Genomic DNA, 19519 nt, shown 5'->3' on the forward strand with positions numbered 1-19519 from the left:
TGCTCAGCAAATCAGATCCTTTTTATTAATCTTCATTAAATAGTACGTGAATTTCTCTTATTGAAGTCACGTACCTACCTGCTATGGGAAATTGATTGCCAGAACAACCAGTTAATGGAAACATGCATGCATCTTCTCCAGCATCCGGAGACTATTTTTCTCTGCAATATATAAGTTCCTCAAAACTCCATAAACTAGTCTAAAAAGGTTGCCATTGCGGTCTATGTTGTTAACTAGTTTTGTCCGACCATTTAGACCAAAACTGCATCTGCGTTACGAGGTAAATCCAGTTGAGTCCATTTTGTGCGCAGCGTAACCACCAACAGTAGGACGGTTTGGCAAGAGAGACCGCAGATTAAACCGATCCACAACCCCTGCACCAGAAGAAATCAAGCACAAAATGTGAACTGAGTGAGATACATAAACAAAAAAAATCAACTACGAGCTAGCTGCTTGTTCCACTTCTGTGTTCAGCTAAAGAATTAATAATGTTAGTACTCAGTGTGCGGATGCCCGGACTTTTTTATCACAGGTCCGAGTCAAACAGCAGTGATTCGAAACACTTATTTTTACACTATTTTGGAAACCCAAGGTTCAATCCTATGGGGGTGTAAAATTAAGCTACAAGGTTAATGGTCTCACCTTAGCATATAGTTTCAACTTGAATGCAAGAACACCTGCAATTGTCATGCCAACCAAATAGAATGTTCCCAAGTTTACATACACAGCCAGGTGCTGCCACCCACATCCTCTGGCCACACCTGAAATACCGAGAATAAGTTCAAATGCAAAGTAGCAGATGGACAACCGCTAACAGAAGTGGATGATGATTCGAACCTGATAAGACGCCTTGGACAGAATCGGCAAGTATAGAAATTAAAAGCAACGGTGTCATGGAAGCAAATAGTTTTATTATTACGCTGCTGTCGCTGAAGGCGCCGGCCCATAAATTGTGACCAAATGCCAGAGCCAGATCAACAATGAGCGCGAGAAGTATAGAGAGCTTAAGGGTCACAGCCATTGCATTCTTGGCCTTCTCAGGATTGCCTGCTCCCAATTCATTTGACACCCTTGTGCTATAAACAAGAAAAAAGTACTATTTGATTCAATGTGTGGAACAGAATGCAGAACCGAAAAACTCGAAGTGATTAGTTAAACTTGGTATTTATTGTTCTACCAACCTTGCAGCAGCACTGAGGCCATATGTAATCATGTATGCAATTGATTCTGTATTCACACTGAAGATATGATTAGATTAGGAAAAATCTACTTGAGTCGAGCGAAAAACTATAAGTTTAGAGCTAGCTGAATGCTTACCAGATTGCAATCAGGGAAGTGTTTTGTTCAGCTTTTGGCATTACTCCTGCCATGAACACCAGAATCTCAAAGGCCCAATACTCCAAACTGGAAAGACGAAAAAAATGAAGACATGAATACTTACAGATTCTATCTCACATACTCTGAAAAGGAGTAAAGAAAAATCGAAAAACACTTACCATACCATTGCTGCAGAGGGTAGGGCAAGTTTCAAGTTGGGGAGGACATAATGAAATGATTCTAATGTAAACCCTTCCCACGTATGCTCAAACTTCTTTGCGCACAAAACGTACGTGGCCAACATTAGCATCGATATCCATATTGAAATCGAAGCTGCCACCGGAGCTCCCACGTAACCAAGACCTGTCCAATGTACAAGGCCATACGCAATGCCAACATGAAGAACCACTGGGATCACCGAGAAGTAGACCAATGGAATGACAACGGATTGCGTCTGAAGAAATCTCAAAATATTGTGCAGGAAGCCATATGCAAACAACCCCGGAATCAGAAATTTCATATAAAGCGCTGCATATTTTGAGATTTGAGGGTCTTGGTGAATTAAGATAAGTATTGGCTCTGTATAGAACCAGACTACGGATACAATGATAGAGGCCAGGAAAGAAATGATGGAAGAGGCTTGTAGATAAATCCCCAGCATTCTATATAACTTTGCGCCGAATCCTTGCCCACACAACGTTTCCAGAGCTCCACTTAATCCAACCTAAACCAAGAAAGAATAATAGACAAAGAAAACAGTTCAAAGAGAAGGCCTGCAATACGAAAAATAAAAAGCAGAACGCTTGATTTAGAAAAATTGAAAGACAAAGCAAGTGAATTGAAAAAGCCATGGAAAACATATTTTAAGAAAGCAATACTCTAAGACCGTATACACTAATATGCACCAAGAAATCCGGTTACAAACTATTAAACAAAAATAGAAGTGGGTGACTTGTAAACAAAGAATAAGCCACATATAAATCTCGATTTAGTGTTTCTTTATTGTTTGTTCGTGTCTCATATTGTATTCTTTATTAAAAGTTCGTAACCAGTTTTATTTGCGTATTCCTGTTCTATTAGTTTTCCTAATAGCACATACATGGAGAGAACATGATACACCAAGAGAGTGAGAGAATAACCTTACCATGAAAGCAAAGCCGGTGACGGTGGCCCAAGAATTGGCGAGGGTTGCACCGGCAAGCTGAAGCTCACCAAGATGGCCGGCAAACATGACCGAAATCAAAGGGATCATGTAATAGCAAACATTCGTCAGAATCATTGGCAACGAAAACAACACCTGATTTTTTGCCTCCTCCACGTCCAGCACCTTGTTCCACCACCCCCCTTTTGCTCCTCCATGACCACCTCCCTCCAACAACGGCGTCGTATTATTAGTGTTTGCTACCATGTCACCCTTGTCCATTGTTGTCTAGTCCTTCAAGTTTTCTTCGGCTCTGCAATATCGATATGTCGTCTGTTTCTGATTAAGATATGGCATGTGGTGTATGGACACTTATTTATATATGGAATTGTCCGGCCATTAGAGAAAGAGATGGGGAGGGTGAGGCAATAAATAAAACAAGAGACAGAAGCTGCCACGGTGCCACCTTGACCGGCCATTCGTTCCAGGAGAACAAATGGGTATACCGTTACACGGTGTTCTGTATCAATAAAAATAAAAATATTTAGACAAAAACTTACATGTGATTGATGGTTTCGAAGCAGGAATGGAGGCAAGCAACATGAATTGACTACAATAATTCCGTCCGACAGCATGTGGTTGGGATTTCTATTCCATTCCGCACATTTTCTAAAAATGTTTATACACTCATTTTAAAATAACCTCCTTTTCTAATACAGTAAAAGATCTTTATTGTTGAATTTATAAGGGTTTTTTTTTTTTTTTATCAGGAAACAATTCCAAGAGAGATGCAAATTTTGGGTCAAAATTTTGTGAGATTAACTCTAGATGAGTAACAGAGAGTGATGCAAATTTTGGATTTGTGATCTCCCAGTAACATAAACCAACAATCAAATGTCATGTAGTTGACCTTATAATTAGCATTTACATGTTTAGCGAGAGTCTTGAAATTTAGAGATGTGGTGAGAATGAATAATGAAGGAATGTTGAATGTATGTGAAGAATGGGGGTAATATAAGAAAATAAGTGGGGTGTTAATAAAACAACTCTTTTCAAAATGTTCAAATACCTTTTTTTCCAATTAGCATTTCAAAAGAGAGCATTATTATTTATCATAGGATGGTAAAACAGCAAAAATAAAATAATTAAAGAAAGTTTGAAAGAAAGAGGCATATTTTCCCCATCCCACACTAACCAAGTCTGCAACTAGAATTGTGGAAGAGAGTATTATGCAATTAAATTACTTAATAGTTTACATACTATGCAACAATAATGCAGGTTAAATTGTCAAAATTTTATTAACCGGCCGTCAACTGTATTTACTCGGTTACTACAATCGTGAAGTCACATCATCAGCTTCATGTAACACGGCATATGATGTCCACAACATGTCAATTCATGGTTCCAATAAATAAAAAAAAGAAAAACCAATCAGAGAAAATAGAATGGACTTGGATTGTCTGTCCTCCCATTTCGATGTCCTCCTCGTGTCCTCCTGTTTATGTGGTCACGGTTAAGCCACGTTAATATTTTATATTACTATTTCTTTTTATTTTATTATTTTTATAAAAAAATAATATAAAATATTGACGTGGCTTAACCGTGACTACACAAAACAGGAGGGCACGGAGAGAGCACCGAAATGGGAGGGAAGACAATCCAAATCCAAATAGAATTGTATCCCTTGCCTTTCAAGTTCACATACATCTTTTTGGATAAAGAAAACAAAATTCATTAAAGTTGCCCACCAAGACATGTACCTTTCTAATTCACCAAACGTTATATTCTTCCATTAAAATTTGGAAAATTGACCTGAGTTTTGTCCCATTTCTATATGGTGGAGTGGTTGAGATCAATTTTGCTCCTTCACTTATTCATTTGCTATTTTTGAGGGAGAAAGATTATCTCCCCCTCCTAGTCTATCTCCTATTCCCTCCTCTTCTATTTGAACACTCACAGTTAAGCTACATTAACATTTTATATTAATTTTTTTATAGAGATAATAAGATATAAAACAATATGTGAGAGGAGGGGAGGGAAGGAGATGGAAATAGGAGGGGAGAGAATCCTACTCCATTTTTTAGGGTTTAGGTACTAAATTATGTTTCTCTGCACACCTTTATGTTTCTTTCACTTTATTATGCTTTGATTTATTAGAATTTTAACGAAAAATTTCTGGTACTGTTCACTTTAACGAAAAATCATATTTTTATAATAAAAAGTCAATCATGGTACTCACTTTATCCTTTATTTTATCTTTATCATTAAAACTTAAAATTTTCAAACAATTTTCATAAGTTTTCCTTTGATTTATTCATACAATGGTTTTTCCACTTTTGGGGATCTATACAATAACCCAGCTGGTTCATGGCAACTCTGGCTTTAGTAATAGAAGGCAGTCGTCTTTTGATTATCTAATTAGTCAACAAAATTGATGCCGTCGTCGTTTGATAATCTGATTAGTCAACAGATAGCACCTTAAAAAAATGGCCGTCTCTCTCTTTTTAGTAGCAAAAGTATTAATACTTTGATTGTCTGATTAATAAATTGAATTTTTTCACCAAAACAATTAATAATAGGTGTGGTGGCAAAAATTCGTAGTATTCAGTCTTAATAAAGTTGTATCTATAAAATAATTAAATATCTTTGATCAATGACCTACGTGCCCACAAAATGGGGTGCAGGGTTTGACCAATAAATTTCTAATGCCTAAGTGAGTTTCTCTAAAAAGAGAGAATTGATGACTTAATTGCGCAACAAAAACTTATCGAAACTTGGTGGAGAATAGGGTATTTATTGAGAGATAGTTGGCCACATGTGTAGAAATTGTCATGCCATGTGTCGATGTCCAATCGGTCAATGTGTGTCATACAAGACTTGTCATGCCCTGTGCTAATATCCAGTTGGCCAAAGTGTGTCACTATTATATGTTGGATATTATAGGAAAGAATTATTCCAATATATTATTAATTACATAATATATTGGAATTATCCTTTGTGATTCTTGACTAGATTTGATTGTGATTTTTTGCTTGATTGAGTGGATCTTTCATGAGGAAGGCATAAAGATAATGATTTAATTATTAATCATCTTTAATACCTTTGACTTTTCTCCTGAACATGAGAGTTTGGAGAAATCGTAGTCAACAGCTCAGGTTTTCAAGAAGTTGAAGCATGGAATAAATGTGGGTTTTGCCAATTTAACAAGCGCATATTCGTCATATGCAGATAAAAGCTCAAGTGTCAACTCTAAAATTTTCGGATTAATTTTAGCTCCACAATAAGTATCAAACTCGCCACTCATGGAATCGAATCTAAAATATATCACTTACAAATTGAGAGTAAAGTACTACTAGACTCTAATGCTACATCATCGCCTCCTTAGTGTAAATAATATTATTTATTAAAAAAAATATTGAACTATTTAAATTCCCTAAAGGTATATCTAATTAGTATTATGGTCTAGTGATATTCATCTTCACTTGTAAGTAAGAAGCTTTAGATTTAATTCTCACCGAAGATGAATTTGAACCACATTATTACTAGCTCATTGTGAAGCTTAGCCCATTCCACACCCACTTAGTGCATATAATATCTTTTGTTCAAAAAGAAAAATCCTTAAGACCATCTCCAACCCTTAGGCTAAAAGACAAATTTTTTAGCCCGAAAAATTTAGCTTTTAGCCCAGAAACATTTTTTATGCTCCAACTCTTCTGGTCTAAAATTTTAGCCCGGGATTATTAAAGAATGAATTTAGGCTAATTTTTTTCTTAAATTAAATTTAAAAAAATAAATATGTAGACTATCGTAAATTAATTTTATGAACATTTTAATCTAAAAATATTTAAATTCCGATAAATATTGAAAAATCACTAAATTTTCTACAAAGCAAGCATTCAACTTTCACCAAACTTTCAATTCACCAACCGTTCAACACCAAACTTTCAATTCACTAACCGTTCAACATCAAACTTTCAACTTTCAAATTGTAGGAGAAAATTGAGTTTTGGGTGGATGTTTGAACAAATACATAGGTATTTATAGAGTTTTTGGGTGAATTTTGAGTTAAATAATTTTTTTAATTATTTTAGCCGTTGGATTTAAATTTGGGCCGTTAGATTTGATTATATTCGATCTCGGCTGTTGGATTCAATGTATTTTAAAATAACATATTTAAAAAAAAAATTTGATTATGGACCATTGGATCAACCAACAGTCCTTAAATGATGGTCGTCCAATGCGTAACTGTGACAACCCATCCCAAATTTTACATTTTTATAAATTTTATAAGTGTGATTTTACGAAAGTACCCTTAGAGGCGAGGGTTTTGATTTTCATTGATCAGCGTATAGTGAGGCGTATGAAATTTTGCTTTAGCGTATCTTTGAAGTATTCGACAACACGGGCTCATAGGCGCAAACAGAAGAGGATTTGGAGTTACGATTAAAGTTCTACAGAACTCTAAACTGAGAAGTAATTTTATTTTGGTTACTATTTATATTTTTATATGTATATAATTATAAGTATTATTATTTGATTAGTTGTTGTTAAAAAAATTATGGGAACAGAAAGAGAAGGCATCGCGGGGAAAGGAAGGAAAAACAGAGAAAAAGAAATGGGCAGAGCTGCCCAATTGGAACAGGAGAAAGGGAAGAGTTAAGTCAACCAGAAAGAAAAGAGGAGTGAGGGACCAATGGGAGAGGAGTGAGGGACCAATGGGAGATGAGAGAAAGAAGAGAAAGGAGGAGGAAAGAATGAGAGAAACCCGACGAGTTCCCCTTGACCACCTGCAAACATCATCACACATTCCTTCCTTAGTTAACCACCAAAAAATTCGAAGTAAATGAAGCTATTTCACAGGGTATGGCGACAATGGTGCCGTGGAGCTTTTGGCGACAATTCACTCATTTTTGAATGAAATACATTCGATCTTCACCACCAGAATACTCCTCTAGAGACCAGGAACAAAGCCCAAACAAGTTTGAAGGTGTCGGAGTTGCTATGGAGTCGAATTGAGGACACCCAAATTCTAGGGTTCTGACAGGTTTTGATGAAATTGGAGCCTTTCCAGGCCAAATTGGCCTTGGTCACATGCGCTGATCGTTTGTGACTCCTCGATGGTTGTGCTAGGAAGTTGTAGCACGGACTCCAGGTGAGTGGATCTTTCCTTGCTCATCTTATGTTTCATGATTGATAATTCTATAAATGCTTTTAAATAAAACTGAGAAACTTATGCCATGACATATATATATTTATATGTTATAAAATACTATGAGATGGCTGAGTTAGATTTCATCGTGATCTATCCATATGCGTATTACTATAAATGATTATTGCGAACTACGAATGGCTTGATCCCTGTTTAGGGTACGTAGGCAGTCTAACGAAACGTTAGATGCAGCCGTATAAGAAATGAGATTAAATAATCGAGACCATAGCCTTGTTTAAGGAATTGAGCAATATGTGTGGGCTTTTAGTTTTAAGTATATATGTATACACTTGATGTTTCTCCCAGAAAATGCAATTATATGAGTTATGCTTTAAAAACGCCATGCCTATTGAATAATGCATAAACGATGAGTATTGTTTGCATATATATATATATATATATATATATATATATATATATATATATATATATATATATAAATATAATTGTGGTGTTGTGAACGCTCTGAATTGCAAAGGTGAATGCATGACACACATGTAAGTTCAGGTAAGTTTGGGTAAGTTTAGGTAAGCTCAAGTAAGTATACGGTATTAGTTGATTGATGAGATATGAATATGTTGTATAGGTCACTAGAAGTGACTCCGACTTATATGCTAGCCATGATTGATGAGATATGTAATGAGATATGAATATATCGTATAGGTCACTAGAAGTGACTCTGACTTATATGCTAGCCATCATTCATATCATATAGGTGATTATAAGTGACTCCGACTTATATGATGACCATGATTGATGAGATATGTGATGAGATATGATTATGTCGTATAGGTCACTAGAGGTGACTTCGACTTATATGCTAGCCATGATTGATGAGATACGTGATGAAATATGACTATGTCGTATAGGTCACTAGAAGTGACTCCGACTTATATGCTAGCCATGATTGATGAGATAAGTGATGAGATATGAATATGCCGTATAGGTCACTAGAAGTGACTCCGACTTATATGCTAGTCATGATTGATGAAATATGTGATGAGATATGAATATGTCGTATAGGTTACTAGAGGTGACTTCGACTTATATGCTAGCCATGATTGATGAGATATGTGATGAGATATGAATATGTCGTATAGGTCACTAGAAGTGACTTCGACTTATATGCTAGCCATGATTGATGAGATAAGTGATGAGATATGAATATGTCGTATAGGTCACTAGAAGTGACTCCGACTTATATGCTAGCCATGATTGATGAGATATGTGATGAGATATTAATATGTCATATAGGTCACTAGAGGTGACTCCGTGACTCCGACTTATATGCTAGCCATGATTGATGAGATATGTGATGAGATATGATTATGTCGTATAGGTCACTAGAGGTGACTCTGACTTGCGTACTATTATGAGTTATTAATCGCATGATTATTTGATATTATTGATGAGATGATGTGTTGTGGTACATTATGATTTCTCTGGAAATTATACAGGTGTTGTAATGAGGGATTACATGTGTTATATGTTTTCTATTAGTATTTTACTTACATGGACACTCACATTTGTCTTGTCTTCACCCTCCAGGTAGTATTAGCTGAGTTTTATTATCACCAAAGACTCGCGGCGATTCTTAGTATCGGAGACTATTTCGAGGATACGATTCTTATATCATTTTTCTGTACTTACTTATGCTTTAACATCACGTGTGAAGTGGGTTCATTCCCGCTCACCAGTGCACTCTGGTATTTAGGCACTCTTAGGTTTAAATTTATTCACAATATTTCCACGTCATCAAACTTAATGGCTTCGTCACATTCTAGGTGTCGGCCAACACAGCTTGATTCAGAATCCTAATGGATATTCCTGATTAGGGTGTGTCAGCAACCGTTAGGCTCGGGGAAGTGGCCGATAAGGGCCCTGACAGTAGGCCCCACACTGTCAGGAAACAATTTCAAACCTACCGCGTGTGGTGCGTTGGCGTGCCGAGACTGGCCCAAGTTTCAACGAGTCCACGCGTTTGGGGGGGGGGGAATTGGGGGGGGGGGGGGGAGGGTATTTGACCCAGCTTTAGCATTTGGGGTAATTTGGGTTGCGTGGTGTTTTTGGGGGGAGGGAGGGGGGAATGGGGTAATTTAGCTAAAGGTAAATAACTATTTGTAGGGTTTAGAGAGAGTCTAAAGGTAAATAACTATTTGTAGTGTTGGTTCGGGTCAAGATCCTGAACTAAAACCCAATGTTTGAATACTGAATTGATCCCTTTTAAAAGGGGATTTCAGAATCCGAAACCAAACCGAAATTTCGGTTTTCTTGAAAAAATTTCGGAATTTTGGTACGGTTCGAGATTTCAATTCCTATTTGCCTTCTTGTAAATGGAGGCTCGTGATTAGTTCAATTGAAACCTGCATCAAAATCCCAAACCGAAAAAATCAAAACCCTAATTCCACCTTTGAATCCCGAAATCTAGAGGTTGAAATTCAAATTAGTTCATATCCATTATTCAAATCAAAGAAAAGTAACAACCTTGGGAGCGACGGTGGCGGCGGCCTTGAGCCTAGATCTGAGCTTGATGCTGGAAGGTCTAAGCTGAGATCTTTGCTTGAGGTTTGAAGGATTGAAAGTAGCTGCACTTGCTAACGACGACGGCGAGCCCATTGGTCCCGAACCCACCAAACGAGGATGAGCTCCTTGAACCCAGCAAACGACTCAGCCAATAGAGCAAGATCATCATCCGTCGCGGACATCCGCTTCAGGCAGAGCTTCTCGAGCCATTAGTACGCCTTGGCCTAGGAGGACACCCACGACGCCATGGACTGACAAATGTGGAGAATAAGGAAGGAGGAGAGTTCGAGAGATGAACAATTAGGGAGGAAGAGAGAGATATGAGAGTCGACAACTCGAGAGAGGGCATGGTGTGGACCGTGGTGGCTGGAGGGAGTTGAGAGGAGAGGGTATGGTGTGGTGGTCGGAATCGATACTGGGAGAAGGTGGGGGAAGGAGAGGTAGAGGCGGAGAGAATAGAGAAAACAGAGATAACTCGGGAGAGATGAAATATTTGGAGAAATAACCACAAATTTGACCATAAATATACATTTTAAACCAACAATTATAAATTTTCATAATTCTAACCAAAATTAACATAAAAATACTGCAATGTCCTTTTAGTGGAGTTCACACTTATTTGCTTTGCCCGACTGCGTTCACACCATGGCTGACAGCCACTAAAGCTATTGGTCAGATGTAGCTTTTGGACAAAGATCCGGAATTTCGACCGGTAGTCTGAATATTTTCAATTTCTGGAGCTTTGGAGTTCTGGGCTTCTTCTGCAACTGGGTCTTACAATGAAACACGGTGTATATGCAGAGAGGTTCGTAGCTGAAATTGCAGTGAAGGAAAACAGAGTCTCTGGGTGTTCTCTAATTGTATACTAATCTCTGGGTTTTGGCTCACAGTTTGGTAGGGCTATCTTGTGCTCTGATGCTGCTACAGAAGCTGCTAGGTACGGGTTTACCGAGTCTGTGGACAGACCGGAAGGATTCTTGGTTTTAGGTGTAGCTTCTCAGGGAGACCAGATCACCAAGATTAAGACCCCACCGGAGGTATTATCCGAGAATCTGGTTTTAATTCAAAATTCTCGGAACTGTTTCCATTCAGTTTTAACCCAAAATGGCGTGTGCAATTCCATGACGCAGGATACCGAGTCTTTAGAAGAGAAGAGCTTCTGGGAAATGCTTCCATTCAATTGTCCAAAGCATTTGCATAAACAGCGAGGAAAATAAGTAATTAAAATAGCGATTGAAAAAAATGGATAGACAAAACGGTTTCGGGACTTTTTTAGTTTGGTTCGGGAATTTCACTATTTTTTTCCTCCCCTACCTATTTGTATAGCTGAATTTTGCTTGAATATTCAGTTGTTCATTCTGTCTAGAATACGATTCGATCTCAAACCCAGATACCAAAAAGTGCAGAAGATTGTAAAGCAGGAACCGTCTGAATTTGTTTATTATTTTACATCATTGTGGAATCTGCATATCCTGCATTTACCGTTGCATATTTGCTTGGATGATACAAGGGAATCAATAACAACCATTCTTTACCATATTTTAATTCAAATAGATTAAATAACTGTACATTTTTAGCAAATTTAACTCTCTTTCAACAATCTTGAGAAGATCTGATGATGCATTTTCCAGTTTCATTAAGATATTGATGATAGCGACGAGCGAAATATTGCTACGTAATGCGCTAATCATTCGAGTACTTATTGCTTTAAGCCTTAAATCTGCAATAATTTGAAGAAAAAAAAATTACAAGCATATATTATATATATGCAGGATTCTCATTGGAAACCCCAGCTCTGTAATATTACAAGTTGCAGGATTCTCACATTAGAATCGGAACACGAACATGCATGGCAGTTAATCAGCATACCGAACTCGTCATTCATGGTCGTACACTCTTAATACAAATCTAACTTGAAGAACTAAAGAGGGGTTTAACAATCAACAACCAAAATACATGTTTCATAAGAACATATAATCTGATGTTGTAGGTAGCTGCATGTTGCAGTCATTCTTTCTTCTCTTCCTTGGATTCAACCTTCTTCTCTTCTTTTGCAGCAACCTTCTTCTCTTCCTTGGTCACATTCGTCGCCGCCGCTTTCACCCTTGCTTTGCCCTTCTTGGGCTTCATGAAGCAGAAACAAGAGCAGCAGGGACACTGGAATAAGAACTTCATAGCTTACTTAACCCAATCTTACTTAACCCAATAATTCTCTGCTCTCAAAATTTCCACAGAACTATATGTAAAGCAAAAGTACTTGAGCTTTGCGTTGCATTTCTATCTTCTTTCTTATCTAATTATTAAGCTCGTGGGCTCATTTAGTATTATAATTTAATAGTATTTTTTTTACTTGTAAGTGAGAAATTTTATATTCAATTCTTATTAAATGTGTTTTTGAATCATATTATTGGTAATCCATTATAAGGTTTTAGCCTATTCCTACACTCTCAATTAAAATAATATCGTTTGTTACAAAAAAAAATTATTAATCTTATAGGGTTTATAGAAAAAAATAAAATAAAAAGAGAAAATACAGCCATTGGATTCCACTTCAATCACCATCAAGAAGCAATAAAAGAGATGCCTCCCTAATAATGCCAACTTTGGAGTGGGACTAGCTAGGGATCTGTGGGCTGGCCGGTGGCCAAGATCAACGGAAGGGGATCCCCTGGATCATTTCCTTCTAATCCATCGTGTTTAGATATTCGGGCTGTTAAAATTTGATCTAATAGTTATAAATAAAGGATTACTTTAAAAGTTATAATAATTTTAACCGTTGGATCAAATTAAATGGTCTGAATTTTCGAACTTTGTAAATTAAGAGGAAGTGATCCGAAAATCCATTTCCAAAATCAACAAATGAAGGTAATAATTCTTAAGAAGAATGCAAGCAACTTTTTAATTTTACTTTCTCGGTTCCCTTTTTCATTTTATAATATTACACAGATAATTTGTTCCGTCTATTTTTAGGACATCATATGCAAAAGTTTAACTAAATTGAAAATCATTTAGTTATCTAATAGTTATCTAATAAATAAACTAATCATGATTCTCTCTTCAACAATGAAATCTTGACAACTGTATTTGAACAGTTAAATTATTTCATTGGGGGTGGACCAGGATCCTCTCCTGAGCAGTTCCCTAGGGATCCTAGGGGTTCCGCAATCTTGTCCGTTCATTTTATATCGTGCGGTCAGTTTTCGTTAGGTACTATTCATATTTGAATTTTAAAATATAAATTTTAAATAATTTCTGACCGCACGATATACGATGAACGGATATAATTGCATGATCCCCAGGATCCTAGGAAACTGCTCAGGAGAGGATCCCGTTCCATTGGGGGTGATTTTCTGGCATAATTGATCCATTAAAAGGTACGATTCGGATCTAACATTGCAGAACAAATAAGAGAAAAAAATAGTTAAACCAACAAATTCAAGTGAAAAAGTTAGTAACATCCCCCTTCTCTTGATAGGCTATCCCTTGTGGGGTCATGATGTAGCATGCATACGAACAAGAGCAACTATTCTTGTTTTCTTTTTCACAGAGTCTGAATGAACTGGCAAGCAATAAAAGCAAATATGTTTTATTTACATCACCAACCATTTAAGAAAACTAATAAAAAGAATTTGAAAATTTTAAATTTTAATTAAAAAGATAAAAAGATGTTGTAAATAAATAGCACCAGAAATAATTTTTTAAAATAAAAATATTATTTTTTATTAAAGTAAATAGTACTTAAAATGTTTCGTTAAAATTCCTTTATTATTTCCTAATTTTAATGATTAACTCCAGGGTAGGATGATGTTCCACAAACAAATAATGCATACTAGCTATTGATTGTTTTACAACAGCACCCACTTTGCTCCCACTGCGGGCGGATAAAAGTGAGGGAGGCATGTGACCGAGTGTCAAACTACTAATGGAAAGAAAATATTCTCAATTGATTTCATTGTCTTTTTATTTTTACGCAAATAATATTGGAGAGAAAGTGAACTCAAAACTACAGGTGCAGAGTGAAACTGTGAAAGTGTTGAACCACTTCAACTACAAGTTCCGTGCATTTTTAACAATAGTGTACAGTCAGATTTTTCGTATTTTACTGTCAATTATAGGAGGAAAGATTTGACCTTGAATGCAAATGATGAAGCACATTGCTTTAAACAATTTAGTTAACTCTAACTCTGTAACTAACAACAGTTTTATGATGCTGATTGAATTGTGATTTGAAATGGGGGTGGATTGATCATTGAACAATACAATCAAATTTCATTCGTCGAAAGATTTTACCAAATTTTGGTAGAGTTTTCTCTGTTTCTTTTAACTCTATAATCAAAATTCATTAGTGGACAACCCCTTTGATTTTTACCAAGTTAAATTTCTTGTATGATATTTTACATTTCTTTAGTTTTTCATTTTTTATTTTTTATTTTTTTATTTTTAAAGAACGGCATATATTTCATAAAAGCCAGGAAGACTAATTAGTACAAGGTAAAGAAACATCATTAATAATAAGATCATTGATTATAACAGGAGGTTTATCTACCCAAATACAAAAAATTTAGACCATTTCTCAATTTATGCGTGTTATCCTTGCGTAGGAGCTATGCTAATCTTTTCTGTATCGTTCCAATTTTATCAAATGTCCCTGAAAGGACATTTTTTTTTCTTTAGTTATATGCTATATGTTGCAGTCAAAACTTGGATTACAAGTTGATTAGATAAAATTTGAATTCCATACCTATGTCGACCCCATGATTATCTTTTACTTTAAATAATTTAATTACAGGCCATTTGATAACCATTTTGTTTTCATTTTTTTTGAAAATTAAAATTTCTCAACAAAAATTTAAATGTTATTTTTGTGAAATTTAGCCTGACTTTTTTAATGGATCGTGAATTTTTCCTTTTTCTATGTATGTTTTGTCGCATACAATGGCAAGTTGAAGAAAGTTGGCAATATGGAGAGTAACCCAACTTACTTATAAGCTCATGCAAGGTTCCTCCTCTCATCAATGTGAGACTCATTCTCAATACGCCCCCTCATGTGTGGCAAATTTTTAAGCTTAACATGTGGACAACACAACGAGGTGACATGGTGCTCAATATGTGACTCATTCTTAACACGCCCTCTCACGTGTGACCAATTTTTAAGCCTAACACGTGGACAACACAACGGGGTGACGTGGAGCACGTGTGGCTGTTTGCCTTTACACCTGGGACAACCTGCTTTGATACCACGATCATGGTTCATCTACCAAACTGAGGATCCTGTCTTCTTTGAAATCAAGGATGCAAAGGTACAACCTATAGAACAGAGAGACGGGCCGAATGCCCACTTCTAACAACACCGATACTATCCCCAACTACCACCTGCACAATTCGTCATGTGTGGAGTTTTATCACAAAAGGCCTCGATGTTAGTTAGAGTAGGGTAATCCTATTTAAATTGGTTTTCTCCTTTCCATATGACGGATGCGGGATTCTGAACGCCCCCGCACTTGGGACCCTATTTTGTGGGTCACACATGGAGATCCACGCATCAGCAACCATGTGAAGCCAAGGGTACTCACATACATGCAGGGCCAAGGAGACCCACCCATCATCGCGCGGGGCCAAGGAGACCCACCCATCACGTAGCAATATAGTACGCACCCACTCCCTGACTTTGATACCATGAAGAAAGTTGAGATTCCACCATAAAACCAATTAGCAATATGGGGAATAGCCCAACTTACTTATAAACTCATGTAAGATCCTTCCTCCCAATGTGGGACACATTCTCAACAAAAGCGAATGCCCAAGCTTTCTTTGAGGAAGCTAGATTGTTATACGAAGAATGCACCCCTACTGCATGGACACATATGCATGTTGCAACAGCTTCTCTGTTGGTAACATGTTAGTTTCAAACATATCTTTGGGTGGCATGGGAGATATTGTAATGAGTCAGGTATATGAGTGGTTTCAATAGCCCTATAATTCTTAGAGCTTCCCGTATCATTTTCAGGCTCATGAATCATTTTCAGGCTCATGAATGACATTGGTGGCTACAAACGTTCTGACTTTGAAGATTAAACTACATTAATTTTGTAATAACCATGCACATATACATCATATATAATTGAGAGTAATTAATTAGTAACCAAAAATATATTTGGTTTTGTTCATCCAGTTTGATGAAGATAGGGAGCATGCTGCATGCTGCACCTAGTATGGATTGCTACATGAAGGAATATGGGTAGTCAAGAGGAACCTGCAATTAATATGTTTAAACAAAAAAAATTGTGGAGATGTGGAAGGATATAACTGAGGAGTGCCTTAGACCAGTTGATGTGCCAATGCTTGCGGATCTTCAAACCTCATTTTGCATGGAGGTGTATTAAAAGAAACATTTACATGTAAAATATTATATGGAATTGTTATTGACACTTTAAAATTTTAATTACACATTTTATAATTGAAAAAAGGTGCACAATTATATTCTTTCTTTTTTCTTCGAAGTGCACAATTATATTCTTAAATAGTTCTCACGTATCTCAACAGTGACAAAGATCAAATCTTTTTTTTTTTTTTCAAAAGAGAATTATATTGATCAATCAAATATGAATGGAAACATTTGCATCTTTTGCTAAGATAATAACCATAAATTATGGTCCTAACTCATCTCAACCAAAACTCCCCGAACATATGCTGCCACCAGATGGGCTGCATGATTATATTGATGAGGAATGAAGATAAACTTAATCGAGTGGAAAGAAGGTACCATGGCCCAAATATCAACTAAATGAACCTCCATTGACACGTCCGCTTGCATCTCCTTATTGAGCATTTGAATTAGTCCTTTTGAATCGGTTTCCACCTCTAGCACCACCCTTGACTCCGGGAGATTACTTTGAACAGACATCTCTAGCCCCTGACCATGGAAGAAAATATCGATAATATCGGCGAAATATCGCCGATATTATTGGTTTTTCAGGTAATGGATATTTAAATAGGTATCCAAATGGTTTTCGGTAAAATATCGCGATATTTTTTTAACCGTGCTACTTGGAGAAGAACGCCGGAGCTTCTACAGCTCCGGCCGACCACAAACAAGGGTTCTAGACCCCGATCTAGGTATCAAACAAAAGCACGAGACGAGAGGAGTGCGTTTATACCTTCCATTTGCCGTGAAACGACCCGTGGTGGTCGAAAAACCTCTCGACCCCACGGTCTCGCCGGAGATGGGTGCGCCTATTCCCGGGCTGATTCCGTGCTAAATTCTTGGTAAAAAGGACAAAATAACCTCAATAATCACATCCAAGCAACAAACCAACACGGAAAGAGAGGTTCGAGGCTTACCTAACCATAACCCATGAAGAACTCGCCGGAGGTTCTTGGGGTTTCGTCGAGTTGCGCAGCGACGGGAGAGAGAGAAAGAGAGAGAGAGAGACGACGGCGTGTAGAAGGTGATGACGATGCCGTCGACGGAGTACCACGAAGGGTGTGCGTGGGTGCTCTCGGGTGTGGGTCAAAGGGTGAAAGAGTGAGGGTCTTCGAGAGAGGGAGAGTGAGTGCAGAGAAGAAAGAAGGAGAAAGAGGTCACGGGGTGGGGAGAGAGAGAGATACGTGAGGGTGCTAGGGTGCTGCCATGTGGTAGCTTGAGAGAATTTGGAAATCAAGATGAATGGTCCAGATTTGGTTGGAAATCAAGATGAATGGTCCAGATTTGGTTAAGATAGGGGACTAAAACGATAATTTCATAATTATTTGGGGAACCACGAAAATATATAAAAATTTGGGGTTGGGTTGTTACAGTGTGTCTGTGCGTGTGTGTGTAGAAGTGGGGTGCACTTTGAAGTGTGTGTGTGTGTAGAAGTGGGGTGTGTGTGTGTTATCCGAGAGAAGAAAAAAAAAATCCAAACCTGCTTTCAAAATATCCAGGCTATGTGTCAGTCTGTGTGTGTTATCTGAGAGAAAAAAAAATGCAATATATAAAGTGTAAAATATTGTACTAATTCATTGTATATAATGATTGTGGTGTCTTTAAACTTTTTTCATTAATTACTACATATTTTTTACACTCACAATGTTTGCCAGCTCGCTATATAATCAATTTAAATCAGTTAAATTCATCATGCAATGCATTTCCTTCCAATTTTTTGTGATAAACTAATAGATAATTGACTAAATAAACATCTTGCAAAGTTTCAATTAAAATTTCCAAGTTTTTCTTACAATTTCCGTGGTTTCCATGTAATTTTTATCGATATTTCCATCGATATTTCCGTGTTTTCAGACTACCAATATTTCCGATATTACCGATATTTAATACCTTGCCCTTGACGAATTGACGCCGCCTAAATTTGGGCCTTTATTATTTTGCATCAGCCGAAATTCAAATATTGTGGGACAGAGAAGGGAGAGAAAGAGTGTGGGACAGAGAAGGGAGAGAAAGAGTGATTGAGTGGGATGGAGAGGGTGGAAAATGATGGAGAAAAAGATTAGATTAATAATAAAACATTAATAATTGTGGATTAAATAATATAATATTAGAATTTATTAATTGTCTAGTTTATTAGTCCGACACTGATCAAATATTGTCCAACTTATCTATTTTAAACAATGTATTAAAAGTGTGAGGCGTGGGCGAGGCTTCCGAGGTGAAGCCCGACCTGGGATTAAATATATATATATATATATATATATTATATAAATGTATGAAAAAATAATACTTTGTAAAATAAACATCCATTCTAAATTTATCATTCAAATCTATAATCATTCAAAAGATAATATCATCTAAATTCATCATTCAAAGGTAATATCATCTAAATTCATTGTTTTGTACCATACTTGACCAATCCTGAAGCTACTGAGCACTGGTCAACGTTATACCGTCAAGGACCCAGAAGAGTTTCCCTCTAACCAGGAGGCCAATCACAGCGCGACACGTGTCGACATCAGAAGCCAATCATAGTGCGACACGTGTCAATATCAGAAGCCAATCACAACACGACACGTGTTAATGTCAAAACAAAGCTAGAAACTCTCTTCTATAAAAAGAGATCATTCTCCCACAATATTTCCTAATGTCATTTTTACTAAATCATTCACTAGTACTCACTAAAGGAGAGCTTGAACCTATGTACTTGTGTAAACCCTTCACAATTAATGAGAACTCCTCTACTCCGTGGGCGTAGCCAATCTGGGTGAACCACGTACATCTTGTGTTTGCTTCCCTGTCCCTATCCATTTACATACTTATCCACACTAGTGACTGGAGCAATCTAGCGAAGGTCACAAACTTAACACTTTCTGTTGTACCAAAGTCCTCACTGATTTTGTAC

At 36.9% G+C, this 19519-nt stretch overlaps 1 protein-coding gene, 2 long non-coding RNA genes and 1 other non-coding gene across 5 annotated transcripts; 1 reads left to right on the forward strand and 3 right to left on the reverse strand.

Annotated features, from left to right (window-relative positions):
* LOC126614338 (protein DETOXIFICATION 19-like) lies at positions 1-3155 on the reverse strand. 2 transcript variants are annotated; one of them, XM_050281935.1, is made up of 8 exons: positions 3019-3155; positions 2462-2771; positions 1497-2041; positions 1318-1404; positions 1182-1238; positions 838-1076; positions 643-761; positions 1-374 (listed from the first exon to the last, which is right to left on the reverse strand). In XM_050281935.1, the coding sequence occupies exons 2-8, from the start codon at positions 2738-2740 to the stop codon at positions 252-254; spliced, it is 1449 nt and encodes a 482-aa protein (XP_050137892.1). In that variant the 5' UTR covers positions 2741-2771; positions 3019-3155; the 3' UTR covers positions 1-251. The 2 variants fall into 2 exon arrangements, with proteins under 2 accessions (XP_050137892.1, XP_050137891.1); XM_050281934.1 differs by having other exon boundaries at positions 2462-2791; positions 3019-3144.
* Positions 3156-9850: 6695 nt separating this feature from the next.
* LOC126617377 (uncharacterized) lies at positions 9851-10256 on the reverse strand. The gene is made up of 2 exons (XR_007621344.1): positions 10152-10256; positions 9851-10030 (listed from the first exon to the last, which is right to left on the reverse strand). It is a non-coding gene; the product is annotated as an uncharacterized LOC126617377 (long non-coding RNA).
* Positions 10257-11090: 834 nt separating this feature from the next.
* Positions 11091-12520, forward strand: LOC126617376 (uncharacterized). The gene is made up of 2 exons (XR_007621343.1): positions 11091-11227; positions 11321-12520. It is a non-coding gene; the product is annotated as an uncharacterized LOC126617376 (long non-coding RNA).
* Positions 12521-14745: 2225 nt separating this feature from the next.
* Positions 14746-14848, reverse strand: LOC126617512 (U6 spliceosomal RNA). The gene has a single exon (XR_007621389.1). It is a non-coding gene; the product is annotated as a U6 spliceosomal RNA (small nuclear RNA).
* Between the last annotated feature and the right edge of the window lie 4671 nt (positions 14849-19519).

Source organism: Malus sylvestris, chromosome 3 (genome assembly GCF_916048215.2).
Source record: "Malus sylvestris chromosome 3, drMalSylv7.2, whole genome shotgun sequence".
Taxonomy (NCBI): Eukaryota; Viridiplantae; Streptophyta; class Magnoliopsida; order Rosales; family Rosaceae; genus Malus; species Malus sylvestris.

What these genes read in the sequence shown, in the direction of transcription:
- LOC126614338 (XM_050281935.1), bottom strand. Translation starts at nt 2,740, where the DNA reads ATGGACAAGGGTGACATGGTAGCAAACACTAATAATACGACGCCGTTG. An exon ending in CCCTCTGCAGCAATGGTATG is followed by an intron (nt 1,405 to 1,496) that starts GTAAGTGTTTTT and finishes TCGTCTTTCCAG; the next exon opens with TTTGGAGTATTGGGCCTTTG. An exon ending in ACTTCCCTGATTGCAATCTG is followed by an intron (nt 1,239 to 1,317) that starts GTAAGCATTCAG and finishes TCATATCTTCAG; the next exon opens with TGTGAATACAGAATCAATTG.